The 27,423-nt window shown below is 47.4% G+C and overlaps 1 protein-coding gene across 2 annotated transcripts in view; it reads left to right on the top strand.

The window, feature by feature from the left end:
- The window catches only part of trappc9 (trafficking protein particle complex subunit 9), a 116,836-nt gene extending 96,120 nt beyond the window's left edge, over positions 1 to 20,716 (top strand). For both annotated transcript variants that reach the window (XM_047018524.1, XM_047018523.1), the window contains 2 exons: positions 19,204 to 19,427; positions 20,454 to 20,716. In XM_047018524.1, coding sequence (XP_046874480.1) covers positions 19,204 to 19,427; positions 20,454 to 20,633 — 404 coding nt within the window. In that variant the 3' untranslated portion in view covers positions 20,634 to 20,716. The remainder of the gene's footprint in view (positions 1 to 19,203; positions 19,428 to 20,453) is intronic.
- The last annotated feature ends 6,707 nt before the right edge of the window (positions 20,717 to 27,423 follow it).

Below are 27,423 nucleotides of genomic sequence, written 5' to 3'. Positions count from 1 at the left end.
GCAGTGCTGGATGTAGTTGGAGACAGTGTCTGAGTATTCGTTAATGTCCCCATCTGCTGCATCCCTGAACATCAGCCAGTCAGTGGTGTCAAAGCAGTCCTGGAGGGTCGCCACACACTCGTCACTCCATAGGTGAACTGACCTCTCAACCGGTCTGACCTGTTTGAGCTTTTGTTCATATGCGGGGAGAAGAAGAATGGAGGTGTGATCAGCCTTCCCAAAGGCAGGGCGGGGGAGGGGTTTGTAACTGCCCTTGAATGTTGTATAACAATGGTCAAGGATCTGGTCTCCACGTGTGAAGAAGTCAATGTGCTGATAGTATTTGGGCAGGACTTTCTTCATGTTAGCTCTGTTGAAATCACCAACAACAATGAAGGCTGCCTCTGGGTGCACATTTTCCAGACCATTGATAATCCCATACAGTTCATCCAAAGCAGCGGCCTTGTCTACCTGGGGGGGGATGTAGACTGCACTCATGACGACCGCAGTGAATTCCCGAGGTAGATAGAAGGGTCTGATTTTTACAGTTAGCAGCTCAAGGACCGGAGAGCAGTGAGATGCTAATACCGCTACATCCGTAGCCCAGAGAGAGTTAACCATAACACAGACCCCTCCGCCCCTGCACTTCCCTGAGTCAGCTGTTCTGTCCTGGCGGTATTTGGTGAATCCCGACGGGGTAACCGCTGCGTCGGAGATCTCCGGAGACAGCCAGGTCTCAACGAACGCCAGTACACAGCAGTTCCTGATGTCCCGTTGGAATTTGACACGAGCGTTAAGTTCATCCATTTTGTTGTCGATGGACTGAACGTTAGCTAGTAAGATGGTTGGAAGAGCAGGTTTGAAGCATCGTTTCCGAGTTCGAACAAGGACTCCAGCACGCCGGCCACGTTTCTTCTTTCTCCGTCTAGCGGGTAAACAGAACGGCGAAACAGCAAAGGGCCAGCTGCAGTCCGAGCTCGCACTCCGAGAAGTGGAATTAAAGTTCGTAAAATGATCCTTGCCAAGTGACAACTTAATGTCCAGAAGTGTCTGCCGGTCGTACTGAATAAACGACAATATAACATTGACAAAACAAGTAACGAACACTAAAAAGACTAACAAAAAGCTGGGTTTTTGCGGAGCTCTTGTCGACGCAGCCATCGCGTAGGCGCGCCGGCAGTATGCCACTCTCTGTAGCTGCTGCCTAAGACAACTGTTAGTTCTGGCAGGATAAAACACAGGGCTGATCCAATCAAGTGGACTGTAGATTCCGTAGACTGTATGAAAACGGTTGCGTGTTGGGGCTGTAGCTTGTCTATGTCGAAACAAGCTACAAGTACATACACGGAACCAAGATGTTTACTTCATATTGATCTGGAAACCCAAGTGACCCAGATGCTTCCATCAGCCAGTCAGCGGTGTTGAAGGAAATCACATTTTCATTCACGAGAAATTCAGCATGACTTCTCATTTCGGCTGGTTGTTTATTAGCTCTCATCGTTCCACATGCTTGGTCTGGTGTTTTTCTTTTATTGATTTTGGCAGAATAATACTTTAATGTGCTGACAAAGGTCTTGAGTGTACATATTACTTCTGCCCTTAACTATATTTGAATTGACTGTAACAAGTGGGTTATACCATGAAATCGGATATGTTGGTCACAGTTCAGTTCAGTTCTGCTTTGGGAATGTGAAAATACAGTTGAACATAAAAGTGATTGTTTATTTAGGTCTTTTTTTGACAAAGATAGACTTTGAAACAGTCTTTGGTGTTCCGCTCATCAACTATCTCCGTCCCTTTCATGTACAACATCTTGAATAACAATCTACCGCATTTTAACGAGCCCAACCGTTGCATTGCGGCACAGTGTTCCATTTAGATGAGCATTATGTGTGACACCTCGACAAACTATCTGGGCTCAGCTGTCACTTGGTTCTCAAGTCATCGGGCTCACTGTCACAGTGACTCCTGTCTCCTCCCAGCTCGTGCGCTTGTCTTGGTGGCGTGGCAGGGCGTGTTGGACTGCCACCACCGTACCCACGCCGCCCCTAAACGCCAGTCTGACTTCCGTCCGACAGTTGCGGAGGCGGCGACGGGCGCGAGATCCAAGGACGGGGGATCCCCCCGGAACCGAGACAGGAAGTGGGCGCCGCGTTCCCCCTTTGGGCTGGCGAGTGTTTTGATTGGCGGGCGGTGGACAACCTGACACTTCCGCTGCTCATCCAGCAGGACGGCTCTCCTCGGTGGGATATTCCCACGTGGAGGGGGATCTTCACACGCCCGTTATATTTGTTCACCCGCTTTGCTCCCAAGTTGTGTGCGTGCGTACGTGCGCATCCACAGTGTGTGCCTATGAACAGTGAACTGTAAATTGACAACCTGCGGTATTTCACTGCTCTAGAACGATCCGAGCCGCAGTTGTCCGAGTGGTGGCGACACATGAAACCGAACTTGGGTGTGGCTCCAGCCTGTGATCGATCCACGTCTGCAGGCCCCTCCCTCCCCGTCCCCTGGGCTGGTGGGCTTGGCTCCGTCTCACACAGGCTCCTCTCCCGACAGACACGGCCCCCAGGCCCTGCCAGAGGCCCGTCCTCAGCCGATTGGCAGGATTGAAGGTCTGCTTGAAGGATGCTCCCGTGTAGTCTGGGACGGGAGTAGACCTTCAAGCGTGGATCTGATCTCTCTACTTTGTTATTGTTTTGACTAATTAACAACCCCCAGCCTCCCCCATCTTTGCTTAACGAGTGCAATTAACTGTAATGAGAGAAAAATTAGGTGTGTGTGTGTCTACGTGTGCGCGTGTACACGCATGTTGTGGGCTTAGATCGGCAGTGACGCTGCCAAGAGCCAGTCACCTGCCTCTACAGGTCTTTATCTGAAGGCCAGTAATTAATTGGCATAACATTTTGACAAACAAGCCGAGAGACGTGAAGGCTACGGAACATGCTGGAGGAAAGCCGGCATTTACACCATTGAATCTGCTCATGTTTACTTAAGGACCTGCTCTGACTCTGTCTGTCTGTGTGTGTGTGTGTGTACACTACGTGAGCGTGCAAGCTCAGTTTGTCTTTTTTTAGTCCTTCGAACATGTCTCCCAGACGAAACTCTGTCTGTAACACTTAAATAGTTGTGTTATTCTGTCTCGACCATGAAAGCTTCCTTTAATACATCACTCTGTGTGTCTAGTACTACAGAGAGTGGAGCATAATAAATCTTTGGGCTGGTGTTGGTAACTCGCTTGGCCTCTTGATCTGTTTTTAGACGGGGATGCTATTTCAGGGCCTGGGCTCACGAGCCTAGTATTAAAGCTGAATAATTCAGGGGCTAAGAAGCAACGAGCAAGGGGGAAATGGGGGCGAAGAAAGAACTTATTTTTGTGCATCACTTCCCTTTCCTGACAAGCATGGCAAGAGCCAGAGTCTGGCTCCAGACTTTTTATTGATGTCGCTTTCAGTCTCTGTTGCTCCGCCCTCTTCTACCTCTGTGTGTCTCTCACTCCCCCCCCTCTCTTTCTCTATCTCTCGTTCTCTCTGTCTCTGTCTCTCTCTTTCTCTCTCTCACATCACATGATACAGTTTTGCGTCTGTGTTGCATTTGGCTTTGAAATCCGACATTATCCATTAACCTTCATCAGCCGCCTCGGAACAGTTTATCAAGATGATCTGTTAAATCTGTGTGTCTAAAGGTCGTGTCCGCCGGCGTATCAGGTGATTTCAACACTTGATTGAAAGTGTCGTGCCGACCTGACAAACTGTAAACAGCCCCGAAAACAAACACAGAGGCAGCTAGGTCCTTGTTTTGTCATTTAAAGAGTGACCGTCCGTGCGAACAATGTAATATTCTTTGGAGAACAACCGCGGCCCTATTAGCACGAATGACGAGCCTGAAGTGTGGTTTTTAATGAGGCGGTCTCCTACAGGTCAGCCCGGTGCCTCTCCACTAGTGTCCTCATCTGCCTCCCTCCCTTGACCTCTTCATCAAACAAACACTTACAAGCGGGGGCTAGCACTTTGCAAGAGCTTTAGGTGTCCTCTACGCTTGGAAGTAATCAGCCTGAACCTTAAATGAACCTTTGTTGATTTTAAACAACCAAACTTTCTTTTTGGCCTAAATCCTGGTGTCCTTAAGGCTGGCTTAATACAGCCCTACAGCAGTGCTCCAATGATACCCCCCCCCCACACACACACACACACACACTCCCAACTCCACCCCCAATTGGCTGTTTTTCATGTCTAAATAGACATGGACATTAGGATTTATGAGTCTGTCTAGCATTCCCTTTGATCAGTAGGAGAGAAAAGGAGAGGGCCTTAATGGTTGGATGTAATTCACTTAATCATATCTAATTAAGGTCAATCTGTTAGGTGGCCTGCCTGCTACCACAAACAACAACCTCAAGGATAATGATGTTTTGGAGCCGCTGCGCCAAATTCTGTTGTTGCAAATGGACGATTATTACATACACCGATGCTCGTTGGCCGTCGCACTCTCGGCTCTATGTTAATACTGGTTTGGTTAGCCTGGCAAAGACCAAAGTCGGAACGGCACGTGTGAGTCCTTCCCCCCCCAAAAAGCAGCAGTTTGGGGCTCACAGTACATGGGATGTGTTTCTCAAACACGGACAGAGGCACGAGCCGTTCTCCCTAGGGAACGCTCGCCGTGAACCTGTCTGTTCTGGGATGCTGTACGATGACTACGTTTTTCAAACCAGAGTCGTCGTCCGTCCCCCCGTCCGTCCCCCTCCTCCTCGTTGGTGGGTTTTATCAACGAAAACATTGGTTTGGGTTCAAGAGTGGCCCCTGTGCAGCCCGTGACGACCCACTCAGAGCACGGGGAATAAAAAGCCACTCGGCATTGGAACAGGGCTGTAAAACGACCCCCTTTAGCGTCCTGTCTGCCCCTTGATTTACAGCTGCTTTGTGTGTTAAAAGCGTCTAACCCCTCCAGCTGTTTAGTATTCTGTCGATAGCTCATTACCCCCACCATAAGGATCCAATGGGTTCACAGCGTCCGACGGTGTTTGCTAGTTCTCTAATGACGCCATTAAATGCATCGAAACTGTGTCTTCTTCAAATATGACCACGCTATTTAATTGGTCAGTAATGCTATTGAACACTTTAAGCAGTGTGTTTTCATGGAGCTACAGGTGTTCCGTCTGCATCGCCCCAAGACCATCTCTCTCAACCCACAGCAGTAAAAATCCTTATTTGAGTTTGTGTTAACTCGTGTGTGTGCAGATAATGGCCTATCTGTACATACAGATTGCAATGAATGACATAGTGTGAACCCCAAGCATAGGCTGATATTCCGGAAAACCACCACCAGATACTGTGTCAGAACCTCCTGCTTGAACTAGAGACAAGCTACTGTAGTGACGCTCTGCCCACAACTTGCTTCTCCAAACCAGGGCCTGTTCAGTCAGGTCCTTATTGGTGACCTTGTTCTCTGGGTTGACTTTTTGAAAACCAATCAGAAGACGGGGCCACCCGCGTGACCATGGCGACTGTAACAAGTTGTGTCGCATTCTAACGCACAGATAATAATGGCCGCGCACGTGTCACAAGACTGATTGGAGAGAGTTGATTGGCCCTTCGGGTTGGGTTAATGACAGAACACTGATTAGACAAGCTGGGTTAATGAGACACAGAGACTGAGGTGGTGACGGGGGGGGGGGGGGGGGGGGGGAACAATAGTGATCTTTCTAGAAAACGATAGAGAATCAACATATACCAGATGGCTTGTTAAGTGGTTGTGATAGGGGAGAGATGGGGGGGAATGATGGGGCAGGTGGGATTAGGGTTGGCAAAGACAGAGAAAGACTGTCTCCACAGGAATAGCAAAGGTGAGTTAATGAAAGAATAAAGTAGGAGGATACCTGGGGACACACACACACACCTGGACAGAGATCAGGAGGATGTGTGTGTGGGTCCCTGCTCCCGGAAGGTGATTGATGGGGGACAGAGGTTCCTGGGTGCTTTGAAGTTCTCTGTGATTGAATTTGAGAGACCCGAAACATGGACTGTGCAGCCTCATTTACTTTAACCTTCACAGGGCTGTTTTCGACTCCACCTCATCTCTCTGTTCTGTTCCCCCTAATCGGATAGGCATGCATCACTGAGTGAAGCAGCTTTGATTTCAGCCTGCTGGTGTGCCCGGCACACGCCGGCCTCCAGTCCACGTAGCTGCCGACCATGCCCACGAGCGCCAAAGTTGCTGTATCACTGTCAAAGAACCAAACGGATTCTTATCATTGAGACTGTTACTTCACTTATGCGAGCATCAATAACGAGTGGCCCTAATGCAAGCTCTAATTGAATCGTTCAGGGCCAAAGCTATTTCTGATATCTGATTGCGGCATATATTCAGCCGTGTGTTCCCCCCCCCCCCCCCCCCACGCCTCAGCCGGGACAATAAGACACTCATCAGGTTTGTTTGTGCGCTCCCTGGTGCCCTCCCGTTTGAAATGAATGGTAATCATCTCAAATGTGCTTGGAAAGGTTGTAATTAAACTGTGTAAAAATATAATGCTGCAATCATTACAAGTTCTACAGTGAGTCACGCTTTATTGCCCAAGGATCAGAACAAAGGCGATTGCATTAGCTGATTTCTTAGTTTTACCTTTGGGCCAGACAGATGCAACACACACACACACAATGACCACATTGAGCTCACCATGAATAATAAATCATACCTTTGTAATACAATCTGTGGATGCAGTCTCTGGTATTGTCAAACTTGTTGATCTTCATTAATTCCTTCTTTTACAAGGTGCGCCATCCCCCAAAGAAAGGTAGCAGCCTTTTGGGGGGAGTAATGACTTTTGTTTACGAAGTATGAAATCCAATCTCTCGGCAGAACTGAGAAGATACTGGAGTGTGCTTGTTTGAGACCGGAGCGGAGAATCAGAGCAAGCCTTTAATGAGAGGAATTCTCTCCCCTCCCCCCTAGCACCCCCCAAACATATCATTCTAGTCCTGCTGAGGTGACTACGGTGGACATTGATTATTTTCTCTCTTTCAAGTTCACTTGCTGTGCCAGTTGGGTCTCAGGAAGGCCAACTAATCTTGTGGATTGTAAAGTTTTACCTCAACCTTTTAGTGACCCCTTGTTATATTTCCATTTGAGCTTTACAGGAACTGTTCGCAGGAACAGCCTAGTCTTTCACTTCACTTGACGTTATGTCCAAAGTAAACTACGTTCATGCACTTTCATTGGAACCCTTTAAAGTGAAACTCTCATTTGCTCTGACTAATTGGAACTAAAGCCCTCAGGCAAACAGTATCGATTACACCTTTACATCTCAAGTGAATGTGAATCTACTTTCCTGGATTCTTTGTCTGCCAAGAACAGCATGCATAATTGTTAGCCATTTGACTTGTTGGCCATTTGACTTTCTTAATATCTGCAGTGGCTGCATACGTTCTGCCTTGCTTGGTTGCCATGGTCGCCTTCTTCTCATATTCCTTTACTACTAGAATGCAGCGCAAGAGAGAAAATATAATACAGTCTTAGTGCAGTGTTTCCCACAGATTAGAAATCTAATTGTGGCGGGGAGGGGTGGGGGTTGTCAGACGGGGGGGGGGGGGGGGGGTCGTAATAATTCCTTCGTTAATAATTCGTTACACAGTTAATTTGTTAATAATTTGTTACATTAAATATTAATCCAAAATGATTCACACCTTCACAAATTAACAACAACTAACATATCATTTCTGCATTATGCATGTAGCAACGCTAGTGCTAAACAACTATTTAACTGGTCGGCTCCATGACGCCGAGTAAGTAGCTAGCTCCTGAGACTTCTCACCAAAAGAACGAAGGGGAAACTTCGAGTACTGTAACTCGCTCTGGATAAGAGCGTCTGCTAAATGACTAAATGTAAATGTGAGTAAGGTACCTAGCGAAAAGTAGCCTCAACTTTCCTCGACTTTTAGCTACGGCACTAATGCTGAAGGCTCGCTGTCGGTCTTACTAGAACGGCATATGTATGCATTGTTGCTAACGTGTGCTGACGTTGTGACTGTGTGCATATGTGGGAAAGATGAGTGACAGAGAGACGGAGGGAGAGCAGGGGAAAGGAAATGCAGCTGAACGAATACGCTGCGTGTTTTAACCTAAATAGCGATAATAAAAAATTGTTTCACGAAACGCAATGTGTGGCGGCCGGTGTTGACTCTGTGGCGCACCGCCACAAATTAGTCTATGTGTGGGAAACACTGTAGTGGTTTTTTAAGTACTCCTAACGACCTTTAAATAGTCAGAGAAAAGGCACAAAAAAAGTCACAACCAGTTTCCCAATATGGTTCTCAGTTGTGTGTGTGTGTGTTGCAGGATGCAGTTGCGCCCATACGTGAACATAATACATTACAGTCACCGTAGCTGTTCCATTCTGGTTCTTGGGAAATCCTCTGGCAGTTGGTGTCACAGTTGCGTCACCATGAACACTCGTCACCGGTTTCAACCTCCCACACGGAGGCAGGCACGATGGCAGAGGGGGAGGGGGCGGAAGGAGAGGGAGGGAGGGAGGGAGCGAGCGAGCGAGCGAGGGAGAGCTTGATGGTGCTCCGTTCCAGAGGCTCACCACACGTCCAGGGTAGACACACCGGTGTCTTACGGAGCCGGGAGGCAGAGCTCCGTTTTGGCCCTGGCCGTGAGTGAGTGAGTGGGTGGCCTTGGGAGACTGGCAGTGAGTCCTGCCAGGTAGAGAGAGGCCGTGCCCCCTCTCCTGTACTGGAGATTAGATTGCACTCGTTGGCCAACAGCGCAGAGAGCCACCCGCCCAGAGCAGCACCCCAGCTGACCTCAGTGACTGCGCTCCAGTCTGACCCTCCAGACCCCAGCTGACCTCAGTGACTGCGCTCCAGTCTGACCCTCCAGACACCCCAGCAGCAGCCACTGGGATCTCCAGTTTCCACTCCGCCGATCCTCCAGTGAAAATCAGGTGCTGTGTCGCTATAGACCCTGTCTATGGCTGCCTGCATCAGGGTTCTCTTTCCCAATGTCAACATCCCACAGACAATGAGGTCAGGTCGGGTCAGTGGTCTAAGAGTCGGTTGAGTCTTATCCATGTGAGGTCAGACACAGGACTATTGGAGTTGTTTAGGAGTGCCGTTTCATGAAGGAGAGTTGGCGGACATGGTTAGATCTGTTGGGTTTGAGTCATCCTAGAAAGTTGGGACAGGGGGGGGGGGAGCAACTCCAAGAACGGCCCCACAGGGGAGTCCAGCCAATGAGCTCTGATGTGCCGGGGTTGAGTCGAAGCAATCAATGGAGTCACCCTTCCACCGCCCCACAAATCCTGCCTCTTCAAACAAACACCCCCCTCACCCTGGTGTTTATCTAGTAGTTCACCGAGAATGGAGATTTCTGTCTATTGTCCACACAGCTGTTGGGTTTTCCATTCCATGACATTGTCATAGGAAAAAGAGGTGGATCCCATTGCACAATGCCTCTCCAGCTCAATTAAGTGCCATACTGTCCCGGTCGGCAAATATTTGATGGCGATAGAGCCTTTATGTCTTTTCCAAAGCGTTCAACAAAGCGACCGTGTGCCCGGGGCCATCAGGCCTGTTTTACGTTCAGTGCTGCGTCTGCTTGTTCCTCTGTTGTTGTTCTTAAGTGCGTCTGGACAGGTTCTGCCATTGTTTGCCCAGTGGCTTTATCTCATGGAAGTCCTCCAGTTAGTTTTGTTTGAAGCATCTCGACTCGTAGGCACAAAAAAAACACTCACATACATATATACACACACACACACACACACACACTCATAGTCCACACATACAGTCCACAGAGGCCTGGAAGGAACCTTTTGGATTACATCAGATGGCCCTCCTCCTACTTATCTGTGCAATCATGCAGTTTAATGAGTTTTCTCATTAAATAATCAGGCAGGTTGCATATTTTCAATATTTATCAAGCCAAACTGTATGACGCCTCAGGAATATTAGATATACTGTCAGTAACATGCACTTACACTTCTACATGAGAAAGGTACCATCAAATTGATGCTAATGACTAATCTCGTTATTCAGTGAAGACTGCAGATTAATGCCGATGTGGTCTCGTGGAGATGTCATTAGCAAAACATCTCAGATCTACGTTCCTTTGAAGAATTTAATGGACAGGGATGTTGGAGGAATGGCATTCTTATCCTATTAAAGTCCTTCATCATTTTGATCGAGAATATTTCTGTTTCTGCCAGGATGAAAAATCAAGTGTCCACATCAGCCAAGCCAACAATAGGGAAGTAGGCTTTGTGTCTACAGAACGATGGAGAATCTCTTGTGGCTAGAATAGAGTCCCCCCCCCTTAACTCCCTGGTGGTTCAAAGTCATTTCCATCTTTGTGGTTGCAGTGATTGGGGGGTTAACGGCTGGTTGCTTTGTGGCAGAAAGGACCCTGATCTCCTCACCATCTGGGCTCAGCACACAGTCACAACATCGCGTGGTCTCCGGGGTCACTGCGTCTTGGTTCTCTTCTCTGCTCTCTCTCCCTCCCTCCGTCGAGCATTTCGAGTGACTTAAACGTTATGTCGTGTTTTACGTCAGCAATTCCAATCCCGCTCCTTCTCAGCTCTTTAAATGCCTCTCGTTTTGAGAATCGAGAGAGTCCCTTAGGGCGAGGTGTTCGGCAACTTTTTTAGTGGTGGACCTTAATTATGTCTCCACTCTCCAGGCAATAAATCCCCAATCACACGTCATGCTTTCATAATCACTGATGAACTGGGGGCAAGTAGCAGTTAATTGTACAGAGAGAAAAGGGGAAATAATGCCATAATTAGACTTTCAATGCTGTTTGGCTCCTGACAAAATGTGTTTCTGTTCCAGAAGAATAGAAGACGAGGGTTCGGGGAGAGAGCGCCTCCCAAGCCCACCACAGTAATCCCCTCGGTTCAGAAGGGGCTCAGACTTAGGTGGCGTGTAATTCTGTTCCTGTCCTACACAGAGAGAGAGAGAGCAAGAGAGGGAGAGAGAGATAGGGGGAAAAGAGAGAGAATGAGGAAGATTTATTTTATTTTTTTAATGCATTTTCCTATTGTCTGAACTGAGGAGACCTATGTTCTCGTGTTTCTTGTAAAAGGCTTCCTTCAGTCCTACTATGTTAACTGTCCTCCCCTGTAGTGCTGGTACATGCAGTACAATACGGAGGTGCATACAGAATTCTCAGAGCTTGGAGATGTCGAGTTACAAGGGTGGACAATGGCTGCTGTACCATATTATGAGGCTTTCACACAAGATCAATAATTAGCTTTGCTTGACTTTTTGACCGTAATGAGACCAGGCCTTGCACAGGCGACAGGTCTCTTAGAGATCTTATCTCCAAGACGACAGCGTTTAGATCAAATGATCCTCCTTTTGAAATGACAAAAACAGCATTGTTTTGACTCGGAAACTAAGCTGTAGCATGAAAACACAACACATCGATTGCCTTCATTTTGACCAGCCCCTGCCTGCCTCTCTAACATCATATCCTTCTAACCAGGTGGCATACATAGTTCACTTGCCCCAATCTACTGTACATCACCACTACCAACATGCTAATGACACATCCATGTAGACTGAGTGATGGGAGATGGCACCCAGTCATTCAGAGTTGGTCGTGTCATCAGTTATGCAAGTGTGTCACTCGTCAAATGTTCTTTCCCTCTTCTATTTCAGAAGTATTAATAGCTACAGCCCCTTTTCTGTTTTGACATTAATGCTGCCATGCATACTGGCCTAGACCCTAGCTTGCTAACAGCCCCTATTGGATAGAGCTGGAATGGACTTTCAAGAGGAGAGTCCTCTAATGGTCCGAGTGACCAAAGTATGATGTGATTAACTCTGAGCATTCAGCCCGTCTGTCACCAAGCCGTTTTACATATTAACATGACTTTTTTCCTCCAAAAAGATATATATCCAAAGGTAGATCCTGGTTCAGATAAAGAGAGCGATCTTGGTTCCAGGGGTTCAGTGGGATATGTCAACACACTGTGAAGTTGTCTGATGAGAGCAAACAAGACCGAAACGTGCCTAGCCGACAGGATCTGAGCTCAGATGCCTCCAGTGCAAATGCTTTAAAAAACCCACACAGTCAGCAGGTCAATAGCGCCTAAACAAACATGATGATGATGATGAGGGAGAATGAATAATTTTTAACACTCGGAAAGAGAGGCTCGTACAGCAGCTGTGATGGCAGCCGCAGGGACATATCTGCACACTTCACCACAAACGTTATGATGATGGATTCACACAGGCCTGTAGATACAGTACTGAGGAAATTAATGACCGCATTAAATGTGTTGTTGGTTTTCTGCAGGGACAGCTTATGTCCGGCTGTGGGACTGTATCAAGAGTCTCCATATGTAGTGGCCCGTGAGCTGGGGATGTGATGCCGCACCCTGTGGAACAATCCTGTGTGTGTGCGTGCGTGTGTGTGTGTGTGGTGGATCTGCTATAGACATATTGTCTCAGGCTGTTAAAAACCTAAAACTATTCCTAAGCCTTTTTTCATGCATTTCCCCTCTAATCAGGTTCCGTTGCCCATACATATTTGCAATAGTTCCTGTCCTACTAGGTCCAAGACCGGCTGAATTACAACTGATTAGACATTGCCAGTTAAAATCAACAATCTGACAAAAAACAATGGGGGGAATGGACTGAATAAATTATAATGAATAACAATGTCAACAATCAGCTTCAAGAGTTGTATTTTTTTCTCCTGAACGATTGACAGTAATTAGAAAGCTGTAATTATCTCTGTTTGGTGGGAACAGGGTTTTGAAAGGTAGTCATGCTTCAGAGCCTTTGAACTAATTAAACCCCTCCCATATTTATTGTGAGGGTATTAAGGTCTGGCCTTCAGCCAGGAGACAAGCTGCCAGTCAACAGGACAATCCAGTCCTCATTGACCTAAAATCTTCTGTTGTGCCTTTATAAACACCTTTGTCCCTAGTCTTTGCTACCCTGGCTTCTCATCTCACACGATGTGTTGCACAGTATAGTTAGCAAAGTGGTTTCATGGTTGCCTGTAGATAGATCACATTGACTGAGCTTAACTGACAACCATCCAACAATGCTGGCTCCGTTTCCGACGTTAGTTTTCTCTGTCTTTCCCTGTATCTGCGGACTGATCAAGGGGTTGTGCAGCCTCAAGTACTTGGCACATATACCTGTCTAGACGAGCCTCCCTGGTCTCCAACAGATGCAGCCACAATGCGAGGACAGCAGAGGTTTCTTGAAAGGTTGCATTCATTCCTTTCACCGGCTATGTTTGTTGAATGTTCCAGCTACAGTATTATGGACTGAAAGAGATGTTGGATCAGCGCCATCTCACGAGCCCCTCTGCGCTGCACTCCAGCTGCTGTGAAAGACCAACTCATAGCAGAGCCCCAGAGCTCGAGGGAGGAAGCACTAACGGGGCTACTCAGCATCGACCTTTGGACCCGTCGGCCCAGCACCAGGCATGATATACTCTCTCCCGTTCTATTGTCAAAGAAAGACTGGCCGTGCGAGAAAGGAAGAACAAGAAAAGAAACTTCAGTTTTTATTTACAGAAACGACAGTGTCTCACCCCCCCCCCCCCACACACACACACACAAACTCGCACTCATTCTGCCTCCCTCCTTCCCCAATCCTCCCCTCACCCCCATCTTCCCCTCCCCCCCCTCTCTCCTCGTCGGCGGAGGATGAAAGCAGTGTTTGGGGTTGAGCCCCGCCGCTGCGGCCTGTGAGAGGGGTGGAGGTGCCTCCTCTCCCTCGTGGTGGTTGGTGCAGGACGGCTGAGAGGGAGGTGGAGCGGGATGATGTCAGTATGGAGCCCCGTGCAGCGTGGGGTCTAGGGCCCCCGCCAGCCCAGTTGAAGAACTACAGAGAGGGGGGCGGAGAGCCCCCTACATCCACCTCCACAGCCTCACTCAGCCAACGCTCACTCTGGGATTAACAGTGTGCAATAAACGGACAACTTTATGGGAGATAACCCATCCTCGCTCCGCTAACAGTGACATCAAATTCGAAAGTACAATTTTTGTATTATAACTGGAAGGGCAGTTGGACCACGATTACAAAGGTCCTTGCCATGGATGCGGTATGGGCGAGAGGTTTCAATCTGCCAGTTTGAGTCATTAAGATCCAAACTGGACTTTCATATCGATCATAGTGCATATACTGCTTTGTTAGGGGCCAACACTGTTGCTCTATAATATATCTTTAGAAGCTAGTGCAGAGAGTGTGTAGGTGTAAAAACTAAAATTAGCAGGCTTAATAAAAAGAATGGAAGGAGACCCATGTGGACTTTTTCCTTGGTGGAACAGATGGACGCGTTAAAAGCCAATTGTTCATGGAAGTGAACGACAACAGAAATAAAGTGAGTGGTTGTTATAGTGATCATTATTAACGGAGGGGGGGGCACACTGGAACCTTTTACGAGCACATGCTCAGGTTCCATCAGCGTGCATCCATCAAGAGCCCTCCTGGCTTTAAGTGGCCTCCGGGCGGCGTGTGCTGTGAGACCCCTGTGTCACCTACCCCTACACGCATCTCCCTTTTAACACTCATCACATCAGCCTTCTCACGAGCGCCTGGCGTCCCCGCCCCCCACCCCACCTCGGCCCTGAGGGCAGAGTGACCCGGGCCACTTACTGTAGGGACGCACAGCTGAGCTGTCCACGACACCAAAGAGCAGGAAGGCACTGGCCCGCCATATGGGTACCTGCCATGGCTGCAGTGTTAGGAGCCTGTCATGTCAAAACGGGATGTTTGTGCTGAATCCTCCGTTTTTCTGCTTCCTGTAAAATATTCATCTCTGAATCATGTTGAGCTGAATCGACTTGAATATGTGAATATGTGAACCCAAGAGGACAGGCACATCTCTTAACACAAGCAGTCATCCATCGAGACCTTATCTTCCCTCCACTGCCTGAGATAACATGAGTGCCAGAGATTGTTTTATCTCCCACTGGCTAGTTTGATCTGTGTATTCCTCTCTCTGCTCTCTCTCTGTCTCTCTCTTTCTATTCCTCACTCTCTTCCCTCTCTCTTTCCCTCTCTCTTTCCCTCTCTCTTTCCCTCTCTCTTTCCCTCTCTCTTTCCCTCTCTCTCTCTCTCTCTCTCTCTCTCTCTCTCTCTCTCTCTCTCTCTCTCTCTCTCTCTCTCTCTCTCTCTCTCTCTCTCTCTCTCTGTCTCTCTGTCTCTCTTTCTGTCTCTCTCTCTCTCTCCCCCCCCCTTTCCCTCTCTTTTCTTCTCTGTTCCTCTCTCTCCCTCCCTCCGTCCCCCCCCCCTCCCTCCCTGCTCCGCTCTGACTGAGGCAGGCTGTAGCCGGTGGCCGAGCCTGGTTGCTGTGGTGACGGCGCAGGGCCGGGCCCCTCCCCTCGGCATAGCGTGTCTCCTCCAGCTGCTGTGTGCACACATTAGAGCAGGCCCTCACGAGGGCTGCGGCAGCCGCGGCAACGCCGCCTCAACGTGTTACGCAACGTGCCACGGTACACATTCGACAAGTGTGGGCGAGGAGGACTCTGAAAGATTGTGCCGATGGCACGCCACCAAGCCAATAGGCGTGCGGCACGTGTGCAAACGGGTCCGTCTCGTCCATCTGTTACTATTACTATGTCGGGTGTTGGTGTGGCGTTCCGCGTGTGCCCCTCAAGATGCAGAGGGATAATGGGTAGCCATTGGAAAGTAGTCATGTGTAACAAGTGGCAGCCCTGTGACCTGTTGATCAAATGGTAAAGCAACCAGCCACTTGTTGCTGCAGCAAACGGAGCAGCTGTTCAAGCGGTTTGTCGCAGTCATAATTCTGTTTCCCTCTCACTCTCTCTCTCTCTCTCTCTCCCCTCTACAGCAATGCACTCTTACTGGCTAGTTTGCTGACACATGCACTGATTGTACTTGTTGGCCTGCTTCATGAGTTCAATTTATCTTTCTTTGTTTCCTTCCCTCCCTCCCTCCCTCCCTCCCTCCTCTCACTCTCTCTCTCTCTCTCTCTCTCTCTCTCTCTCTCTCTCTCTCTCTCTCTCTCTCTCTCTCTCTCTCTCTCTCTCTCTCTCTCTCTCTCTCTCTCTCTCTCTCTCTCTCTCTCTCTCTCTCTGTGTCTCTGTCTCTGTCTCTGTCTCCCCCTCCCCTCCCCTCCTCTCTCTCTCTCTCTCTCTTAGTATCTTTCATAAACATGGGTTCTGCTGGCACATGAAATCCCTGTTGGGTCCTTGTTAACCCAGTAGACCCAAGGGTAGGCATATTTACGAAGCATCTTTCTCTCCTGGGGCCTCCGCATTCAATCACACACCTGCCTCAGGGGGCGGGGCGGGGCCAGGTGAGGAGGGCCTTGGGTGTTTTAACACTTTTAGGTTTGGTTCCCGAGGTGGCAGAATGCTGCATATGCTATTAGTGGGCAGCTATTCATCATGTCCTTGTAAAAACTGTCTCAGGAGGAGCAAGAGAAATGCTTGCTAAAGGCCTTGGGAGATTCTGGCCAATCAGAAGGCCGGCTTTGGCCGCCTTGGGCTTGTTTACTGGGTTATAAGGGGCACAAATCAGAGACCATTATTTATTTAGAGGCGATGACATGTTTACCGTGGTGTCGGTGGAGAGAGTGTCTGTGCACGTCTGTGTTCCAGGGAATGTGTGTACTCTGCACATGATTGGACACTTCTAAAGTGTCCTTTCGAAACCTATTTCACTTTTGTGTGTTTGTTTGGCGAGGCAATAAATAGGAAGCATGCAGATTTTCTACCGATAGAAAGGATGGAATCTCATGCAAATACTGAACACGTTCACCTAGTTCCATTTACATAACAATAAAGCGCCGAGATCTGTTTCAAAAGGTAATGTTGCCTCCTCAGAACCCAGTGCACCCGGCCCACTGCCTTCACTCTGCCGCCAGTGTGGGTTCTTGTGTGTGTGCATGTTTGTGTATGTGTGTTCTCTTGTTAATCGTCAGTTTAGTACCAGAGAGGAGAAGACACACGGGGATATGCTGTGGTGGCATGAGTCTGTGGCTGATCTCATCACACACACACACATTCCTTTGTGTTTTCTTCTAGTGTGGTGGAATGGATCTCTCTTGTTTAGAACTAATGTACCTATAACCACATCTCCTAGCAACAAGCCTTTTGAGAAACTAAATATAACTACTGTACTTCCTTAAGTGTTTACTTATGGTCCAGAACCAATGTCTGTTTAAAGGTTGCCGTGTATACGCTGTATATATGTGTGTGTGTGTGTGTGTGTGTGTGTGAGAATATTTGAATGAAGACATTGTCTCCATGTCCCCTGAGGATGGAGGGTAGATACACTTCAGGGAATGTAAACACCAGGCCCAAAAAAAAACTCGGAAAGAACTCTCTGAACCAAATGTAAGATAATTGCATTTTGATTTCCCACCTTTTATTGCAATTGAAAATAATTGTGTTACTATTATGAGAGTGATGGACCCAAAGGAAAAACAAAGAATAAATCGATTGACAGTGACAATTTGTGTCATGTTTGACTGATAATCATTAAACTATTTGGCTTTTTGATTTTCCCCTTTACTTACCCTTGCTGACACAATCAAGCATTATTCAATCAGAACATTTCTCAAACAGACATTATTAAAATGATCCCCGTAGGTGAAGCCTAGTCGAGGACCTATGTGTGTATTTTTAGCGGAGGGAGGGAGGGGGGGGGTAATAAACAGGGTGCTAATTACGAGGGGGTTTGGGGGGGTCTGACCCCCCTAATTAAACTTGGACCCCCACACACACACACACACACAAAGGTAAAAACAACAGGTCGGGGGGGTCGATACAGGGTGCGAGGGACGGAGAGAGCAGGTGAATGTGAGTTTGGGGCCAGTAAGGCAGAGAGGACGAGCGTGTGGGGGGGAGGGAGGGAGGACAGACCCCAGAGACAGCAGGGTCAGGTTTGTGGAGGCGAGGCAGAGCTGTAGCTGAATGTCACCCTGATGGCAGTCCCAGCCTGCCTGGCCTCCCGTCACCCTGAGCGACAGCAGTCATCAGGGGCCGACACCCACCCTGACGCTCCCTGTGGAGACGGAGGCAGCTTCTCAGGCCACGCAGTCTGCCTGGCTCCACAGGCAGCACGCCCTCCCCCCCCCTCCCCTCCACACTGCTGACGTCCACTAAGCACACCCCGCTACGTTGTCCAGAACACACTGGACTGATGTGACTAGCCGTGGTTTGCACAGCCCCAGGCGTGGCACCACAGACAGGAAGTCAAGCCACTTTGCGTGCGTGTGTTAGCACTGTACGGGTGTGTGTGTGTGTTTCGAGGGTTATTCAAGAAAATGTCGCTCCGTGGGCGATCTCAAGCCAGCCCTGTGGTTTCCATTCTCTGGTCGGCGACTCTCCTCTCCCTGGTCCGACAGGTAGCAGGAACAGCACGGAGCTCTTTGGAATAGTCTGGTCTTCCTCCAGAAATGGACCAGCCGAGCTGGTTCTAAAGGTCTGGTGTTCCCCCACACCTCAGGCGGAGAGGGGCTCCTCCACCGTGGGGATGGCGAGGCTCGGACGCACAAACCGGACTGCTCCGGACTGCTCTGATGGGGCGCCAGAAAGGGAGGCAGGGCCCGTGGGCCACTAGTGTTCCCAACAATCCCATCTGTCCCCTTCCTGACAGAAATTAGTCATGCATGAGATTGATAAAGGCGCCTTGGAGAATTCATTCTAAACCCCCGGCTCCTGCGTGCCCCCCCCCCCCCCCTCCCTCCCTGTTTGTGTCAATAAATTGTATTTTAGAGGACGAACAAGCCTATTGATTCCTCACAAGAAACAATGTGATCGGCTTGTCGTGGGGCAGGTTGTGTTCGGCTGACTGCTAATGAGAGGAAGCTGGAGTGGGTGGCGTGTGTGTGTGTGGGAGGGAGGGAGTCTAGGTCTTGTTGTTCAGAGACACAATGGTGGACAATGCATCCGTCTGGTTTCCTGACGACTTTCCGGCCCTCTGGGACAGGTTGAGGATCTGTTCCCTCTGTGAGGACCTTTTGACCCCTGGGTGTGTACTCTACCGTGCCTACTGTAGCAGCATGATGGTCCTGTGTTGCTACAGAACAACAGTTGTGTGGTCACGTTAAAGACCATGGGGGTTTCAGCCTCCTGTACCAGTACCATCCTCTGCAGGCCTCGTATGCTCCCACCCCAACATCCTAACGTTGCTCCTTCTCTCTTTCTGCCCTTTATCTCTCGCTCCTTTCCTCTCTCCTCCTCTCTCCTCCTCTCTCCTCCTCTCTCCTCTCTCCCTCGCTGCCTGGCAGACGTGATGGTGAACGGGAAGCCGTGCGACTGCGACGTCATCGCCAGCTGCGACGTGGGCGACGCCGTGCCCCTGGAAGTGAAACTGACCAATCGGAGCAGGAACGCGGTGGGCCCCTTCGCCCTCACCGTGGTGCCCTTCCAGGACTACCAGAACGGCGTCCAGAACTACGACCTCCAGGACGCGGTCACCTTCATCGGCTCCAACACGTTCTACATCGACACGGTCAGTTACTCTTGGCTCGGCTGGCCGAAGCGCTCGTTCACATTGTGGAACAACGCTTTGTTTGCTGTTGCCACGGGGACGGAGTGAAACAGAGTTTGACAGCAGGGTCTTATCTTGGGGTTGGATGCTAGGAAAGGGTTCTTGCTAGGTCTCACCACCTGAGGAGACAGGAGGTGTAGCCCGTTGTCTTGGATTGGGTTTCGTTCAGCCAATCAGCAATGAGAAAAGACCAGGTACTTGTGAGGGCAGGCTGAACACCGCTAGCTTGGCTGCTTTAAAGAGGTTGGGTGTTGAAATGGGCCTTCAAAGGAAATGATACCAAGTCACTGTGCTTTAAACTAAACTGTGACTAAAGCTTGGTTATCAAACTTAAGCTCATTATCACAAGTGGCTACCCAACAGTGCCCAGACAGGGAGTGCCCTTGTCGCCGCTCACGCTTGACAGGCAGGGAAGATAGAGTAGCACACCTTGCACCCGGTAGACATCATGGTGTCTGACAAGCGTCTTTGGTTTCTCTCTGCTGTGGAAGGACACAAAAGGATCCGGAGTGTGTTGCCAGAAGTTACTGAACTGTCAGAATAACTGATGGCAGATAAGCACCCATTTGCTCCTCCCATCCCCTTCTCCCTCCAGGGGAGCTCGTGTGAGAGGGTAAATCTGCGTTTATCTGCTCCGCAGTCCAAGGACAATCCTCGGATAACCAGGACGCGTCTAATCGCAAGGCTGTTTTACCGTGGCACAATGTGGCTTTGTGTATATTCCATAGTCCTATTCAGTCTTATCAGTGAACTAACACAAATTCTTCTTGTGATGTACTGCATCGCCTCCACAAGCTTTGGGTCTAAGAAAGCAAACAAATCTCACATACCAATAAACGGTGAGGGACGATTCTCTTTGCTCAGACGCAACCTGAGGACTCTTATGTGCTTTCTATACTTTCAACAGTATATACATATCCCGTACTTACAGTAGATGGGCCGATACAGTAGACTGTGTGAGTGATGGAGCCCCTCTCTCCCCCTCAGGTGAGACCCACTGAGAGCTCCGTCTGTGTGGGAGCTCTGCTGTTCCTCCACACTGGAGACTTCTACCTGAACATCAAGTTCCAGGACGACAGCGCCGGCCGCGAGCTGCCCCTGGCCTGGTTCGGCCTGCCCAGCGTCCACATCAAGGCCCAGGATGCTCCCATGGAGGCGGGAGCCTAGAGGAGCCTAGAGGAGCCTAGAGGGGCCTGGTGGGGCATGGTGGGGCCTGGTGGGGCATGGTGGGGCCTGGTGGGGCCTGGTGGGGCATGGTGGGGCCTGGTGGGGCATGGTGGGGCCTGGTGGGGCCTGGTGGGGCATGGTGGGGCCTGGTGGGTGTCCAGAGTCCGGGTGACTGGAGGAACTGCGAGGGATGATGATGGTGATTGGATGGACTTGACACCTATGCTAGCTAAGCCATTCGTTCATGCGATGTACATATGTGCTGTTACTGTACTCTGTGGAGGTCTGTGTGTGATGGATGTCCAGGAGGATGTTTAGGTGGAGTCAAAAGTGATTAATGTCTTAAAGCCAATTTCGTTTTTTGGGGGGCTCAGAATGGCTTCATTTCACAGGGCCTTATATTGTGAATTTAGAGAAGTCCTTCATTGTGACAATCTGTAAAACCACATACACTGACTCCCCATGGATATTATATTCTGCGAGGCACAATGGTTTCTTACCTGATACAAATAGTCTGCTCAAAATGTATCCATCTTTTTTCTTTTAAATAGCACAAGGCCATGGTCTTCTGTAGTCTCACTTGTGTAACATCTGAATCTCACAGCAAATGTAAATAAAAAGTCAAATGGATCTTATAACAGTAAGGATTTCTTCTTTTAATGATATCATTATTCAAATTTATCAGGATTTCCAAGTCATGTTTGGGAACTTTCCTTTGAAATGTGCACGCTTGTGTTTTATGTAAGTGCTCTTTTTTTGGCAGTGTGTGTGCTTCTCTCTGTCTCTCTCTTTTTGCTGGCACTCTCTCTGACACACACACACACACACACAATCACGTAGTGTGAGCTAAGCTTCAGTGGCAGGCCTCCTGCTCTGGGCTCAGGTGGGTCTTAAGAGTTCTAGAAGGGTCCATAAACTCCTGAATCCTCCAGTGAAGCGCCTGTCCTGGGCGGGATGCAGGCGTTATTCCTCTGGCCAGGCAACCACAAGACGTGACATGAAGAAGCTTCCACAAGCATCAACTGCCCATCCATCAATATTAAAATGTTCAAATGTTTGTGATTAGAGTGTCATTGAATTGTTGGTACAAACAAATGTGTAAACAAAGAAATATGTGAAACATTGGGGGGAAAAAAGGGGGATGTTACCAGATTTGACAAGCCTTCTCATAATATACTTAGAGATTTTAATAAGAGTAAGGATTAATAAAAGAGCAAGAGTCCACATATAATCCAGATGAGATGATAAGATGTGGGTCGGATGAATGTTCCACAAACTTCAATTTATGTCCATGTTTTGGGAACAATATCTTCAATTGAGAGTGAGGCCCAAGGCAAAGCTGTCTACGGCAATGAATGAAAAGCCATGATTCACAAGTGAGTGAAGCATGCACTTCTCTAATGTCGGTTGAAATGAAAGAATTCCTAAGTGGGCAGAGGGAGGATGGGGGAAAGGCACTGCCTTTAGACACGGGAGTTACTGTTTTCATTATGTTGGTTCACAATCTAACCTGATATTAAAATAACAAAACTGAACGAATGCTTTTGAAAACTCCACCATCTCATACTATAGGTATTATGCACAGTCCCCACACAATAAATGTTTCACTCCTTCGCATTTAGCTTGGGGAGTAAAATCCATTTCAGAGCCTAATACAAGTGGGAGTGTGCTTTGTGGCTGAAGTCATTCCAGGCGCCCCTCCTCCTTATCATAGCCAGACCAAAGCTCTGTTGGACAAACAGGAGATGTTCAGAGATAAGACGGGCTTTGCAGCGAAGACACTCTGGGGCTGTCTAACAACCTCGGATGGTAGGAACCCAAGTGGAAGACATCGTTGGCAGTGCTTTGAGGTTTTCCTTGGACAAGTGAGTCTGAATGGAGGCAGACTCTCAGAGGAGGAACACTAGGGGTGGGGCGAATCACCTGCTCAACCCCGCCCTCGCCACCCTCTAGCTTCAGCGCTAACTCTCCACTCTCTTACAAGACGCCTCCCAACTCCGTGACACACTGCTGAACTTTGTCTCTGTCTCTTTCCATCTCTCAGTCTCTTGCACATGCTATTGCCACAGACAAACATATTTCATGTGTCAAGCCTGTTGAGCTTCTTGAAATCCCAAATAGTACCTAAGCTCTTGTATCTGTCGTTGCTATGGAACATTTCAAAGGAGCAGACATCAGTAAGATCCATTTGAAGCCTCTCAAAGCTCATTAGCACGTTGGGTGTAGAGGAGTTCACACCAGGTCGTATGATGTGATCTTTTGATGTGTTGAATATGTACAGTGCTTTTGCATGACATGCCGCTATGAATTCTGATCAGAAGGACACATGGCTGCTGATGGGGGTATGTCAATTAAAATACACTTTGATGGAGAACCACAGAAAGAGAGGCTGATAGGGGTGCCAGAGAGGGGTCAGATTGCTGAGCGGTTAGGGAATCGGGCTACCAATCAGAGGTTGCCGGTTCAATTCCCAGCCGTTTAACATGACGTTGTGTCCTTGGGTAAGGCACCCTGAAGAACCCTACATGCCTCGGGGGAATGTCCCTGTACTTACTGTAAGTCGTTCTGGATAAGAGCGTCTGGTAAATGACAAAGTAAATGTGATGATATCATCTTATAAGTGATATAGCTTATAGCTGATAACATGTTGCATGCATGTGACTGAATGCATGCTGGCTTGAAGGAGGTGCAGTGTACCAGAGAATCAAAAAGCGCAAGGACGGTTTAATTGTTGAAAAATTTCTCCCAGAGAACTAATTATATGCACAATGTCTCTTTTTATCCCTTCAGGAACACATATGTACCCCTCCCCCCTCACCCAATCTACCGTACGGCTTTAGAAATCCACAAAGAAACTATTTATTCAAATGTTCTTTACATTAAGTTTCCCGCCTAAAATAACATTTTACAATAATAGCCTTGTCTTGATGTCGAACACATTTATAGTAAATGATGCATGGCTATTTTACAGAGCACTATCACCAAACAAATGGAAGAGCTGTATTCCATTTGTTGGATGTTAATTACGCTGTTGATTCAGAAACGATCCTACAGGTGTTGTGGGAAGGGAATTAGGTAGGTGGAATGTGACTAAGGATAGCTTGGATCAACAGATCCCTGGGTCATACTGAATAAAATAATCTCTCTTTCTCACTGTCTCTACCTTCCTCACCCCCTCCCTCCCTTCAGTTCTCCCTTTGAGATAAACCACAAAGCGTTTCTCTCTCTTTCTCTCTCCATCTCTTACTCAAGCTAAAAAAAGGTATATTTAGAATCTGACACAAACAATAAAAGTGAAACATGGCCTCTCTAAAGCGGTTTCCTCTCCTCTGTTTGGCCGTGAATGTGGACTCACATAGCCATTGTAGGATAGTATTGGCAGGGAGTGCAGCAAGGTCTGGATGCATCATCTGTCTGGTGCAGCTGATAAGCCAAACATTCTGCCTCCTCATACACATCTGCCTGCAGTGAATACAGAGGCTCTCACCGATGCTGCTGTGCTGTTCACAAAACCTGATCAATTGCCTCAGTCCAAAGAAGAGGTATTTAATAGTCTTTAATCTTACCCAAAAAATCATCAGCTGTCAATGTTTTAAAGGCTAGGATAAGACTGGGGTGTTTTGACTGTTGGAAATAAATGATTACCAAAATAACTTAATGAATGGCTGTGATGAGGTTGTTGTTGTGATGTTTAGGTAGTGACCTAAGACCAGTCACATTGGCATCTCTCGTCCTCAGGTGAAATCCACTGAGAGCTTCGTCTGTGTGGGAGCCCAGCAAGATTAGTCACTGAAAGATTTAGTCTTCAGAAATATTCACAATCCCTTTCACCTTTAAATTTGCCAAAAGGGAAACAACAATTTCCGTGAATCGATTTATCTTGAACCTAGGGGACATTCCAACTTGCTCGTGTTTCTGTGACAATTGAAGAAATTCAGTTATTGTATCAGAGAAAAGGTAAATTAGTTATTTTCCTGTAAATGGAATCCTACATTGTTCAGTTTAGCGAAGAACAATTTACTAAAGGTTAAAAAATGTGTGATGGGACTGGAAGACATAGTTATTACAATGACATTCCTTTGTTCATTATTTCAAAATTGAGAAGTATATGACTTCCATTCATACATTTCAATAACCTTAATATGTAAATGATCTCAAGAGGATGAGTGGAGTTTTTATTATTTAGTGGAATGCAATCATACTTCACAACTGTTACTTGTCCTTCCTACTTTGTTCTTTGTATGCCCCAGCTAAGTGTAGAGGATGTGGATTGACCGAATTAGACTTCAGGCAGAACAACAAGGAAGCTGTCAGTGAGCAGACAATTCCTTACCTCCTAGCATCCATAAAAAGTTAATGGGGAATAAACGATTGGGTCTACATGACAACTTAATTTATTTATTCATTCGTGCAGTACTGTATTAGGAAACACCAAAAACACATTTGATACTGAAAATGATAAGTAGTACAGTTACAAAAACCTTGTAATATTGCTGGTATGACAGTTAGCAGATCAAATCAACAGTGTAAACACCATTCAGGAGATTCTATGGGAGAGAAGTTTAAACTATCCTGTGTGTGACTTCTTGCTGTGTGCATCACCTGCTTAAGAATTAAACTGAGACACCGAAAGACTAGCCATCCCTAATCTCTAACCCCAGAAACAGCTACCACGTAGGGTAATCCTCATGGCATACCTGCCTACTGTGATTGACTCAGATGTGCACCAGATGCATCTTCAGTGGTTCTGCTCATTATAGAATCTGCTCAGAATGTAATTTGCCATGTCAGCCAAGAGTGGAATGGAACATGAAACCATTGTTTGTTGCAAATATAACACAGTCTATGAAGAGCACAGGAAGGAGAATGGTACGGTGGCCCTGAAGTGCAAATGACACCCCCTAATATGAGTACATCCCCCAAATGAAAATACTCCCCCCCAATACGAGTCAACTCCCCCCAAATCGGATGACTTGTTCACCTCCCCCCAAAAATGAAAATACTCCCCACCAATACAGTCAACTCCCCCCAAATCGGATGACTTGTTCACCTCCCCCCAATACAAAAACGCGCCCCCCCCCCCCCAATACGAGTCAACTCCCCCCAAATCGGATGACTTGTTCACCTCCCCCCAATACAAAAACGCGCTCCCCCAAATGGAAAACGACATTACATTAACTCAAAAACACATTACATTAACTCTGAACGGAAAGGGTAGGTACTACACTTTAGCGCTGATTGGATGCAGTAGGCTAACTAACAAAAAATAAGAAATTGATCGACAGAAGTACAAAATGCAATAGCCTGGCAGAGTTACGTGCAACAGAACATTTGTTTGGCTATCGAAGAATGTAGCAAATAGTAGGCTTTTTAGGCAAAAGTATTTCGAGTTAAATGTAAAAATCGATAGCCAAACAACTATCCTTGTCCACGTTACTCTGTCATTGTGGCATTTCATTCTTCTGTAGTGGACTATTAGCTTTTTCTTCTGAAAAGTCCTGATTCCTTCAACTGCGTTTTTAGCGTGCGCATAGGCTACTTATATTGTGAAACGTTAACAGCCGATCTAAGATTATTTCATAGGAATGACCCTGATTAAAATAAAGAGTAGTGTAATGACTCTGAATTGTAAACATTAATGTTTCCTCTTTCCTTCAAATCAAAACGATTAATTTCATGATAATGACAGAGTTACGTGGACAAGTTGTTTGGCTATCGATGTTTACGTTTAACACTGCAATTTATGCTTTTGCATACTAGCCTATGCTACATGCTTCGATACCCAAATAAATGTCCTGGTGCACGTAACTCTGTCAGGCTATTGCATTTTGTACTTCTGTCAATCAATTTCTTATTTCTTGTCAGTTAGCCTACTGCATCCAATCAGCGCTAAAGTGTAGTAGGCTACCTACCCTTTCCGTTCAGAGTTAATGTAATGTGTTTTTGAGTTAATGTAATGTCGTTTTCCATTTGGGGGAGCGCGTTTTTGTATTGGGGGGAGGTGAACAATTCATCCGATTTGGGGGGAGTTGACTCGTATTGGGGGGGGGGGGCGCGTTTTTGTATTGGGGGGAGGTGAACAAGTCATCCGATTTGGGGGGAGTTGACTCGTAATGGGGAGGAGTATTTTCATTTTTGGGGGGAGGTGAACAAGTCATCCGATTTGGGGGGAGTTGACTCGTATTGAGGGGGAGTATTTTCATTTGGGGGATATACTCATATTAGGGGGTGTCATTTGCACTTCAGGGCCACCGTAGAATGGTCTTAAAGGGCTATACAAATAAAGTTTGAAGTTTAAAGGTACATTCTGAAGATTGAGACAAACTGATGCTCCTTGCACAAGCCTGAGGAGATTAAGTACTTTAACCATTTGAAATCCAGTGATGTAAACAGACATTTCTTCTGTAAATAATGAAGCCAGGCTTGCTCTCTCCTGCTGTATGTGTCTGCTTGATTGATTATCATACAACGTATGCAATGAATTGTCATTGCCATGGAGACTCTGAAGTATTTTCTATTGTCAAACTTAATTTTACAGCACGTCGTGAAATACAGCGTGTGATTTGTATGCGTGGATTGAGCAGAGACTTGAGATGTCTATAGGAGACAAAATGGCTAAATATAGATACAGAGATCTACACCATTCAGAGTGATGGAGTTATTTCGACTTCAAACGGCGGCATTTATGAAACGTTTATGCACACACGATGTGTTTGCACCAGCGCTGGGAATGATATCCTTTGTCGTATTTGCGATTACAATGATTTGCTCCATGTCTCAAAATGTATCG

Source organism: Hypomesus transpacificus, chromosome 4, assembly GCF_021917145.1.
Source record: "Hypomesus transpacificus isolate Combined female chromosome 4, fHypTra1, whole genome shotgun sequence".
In the NCBI taxonomy this organism is placed as follows: domain Eukaryota; kingdom Metazoa; phylum Chordata; class Actinopteri; order Osmeriformes; family Osmeridae; genus Hypomesus; species Hypomesus transpacificus.
Note: the sequence above shows the minus strand (reverse complement) of the source record. Positions and strands in the feature narration are given on the sequence as shown.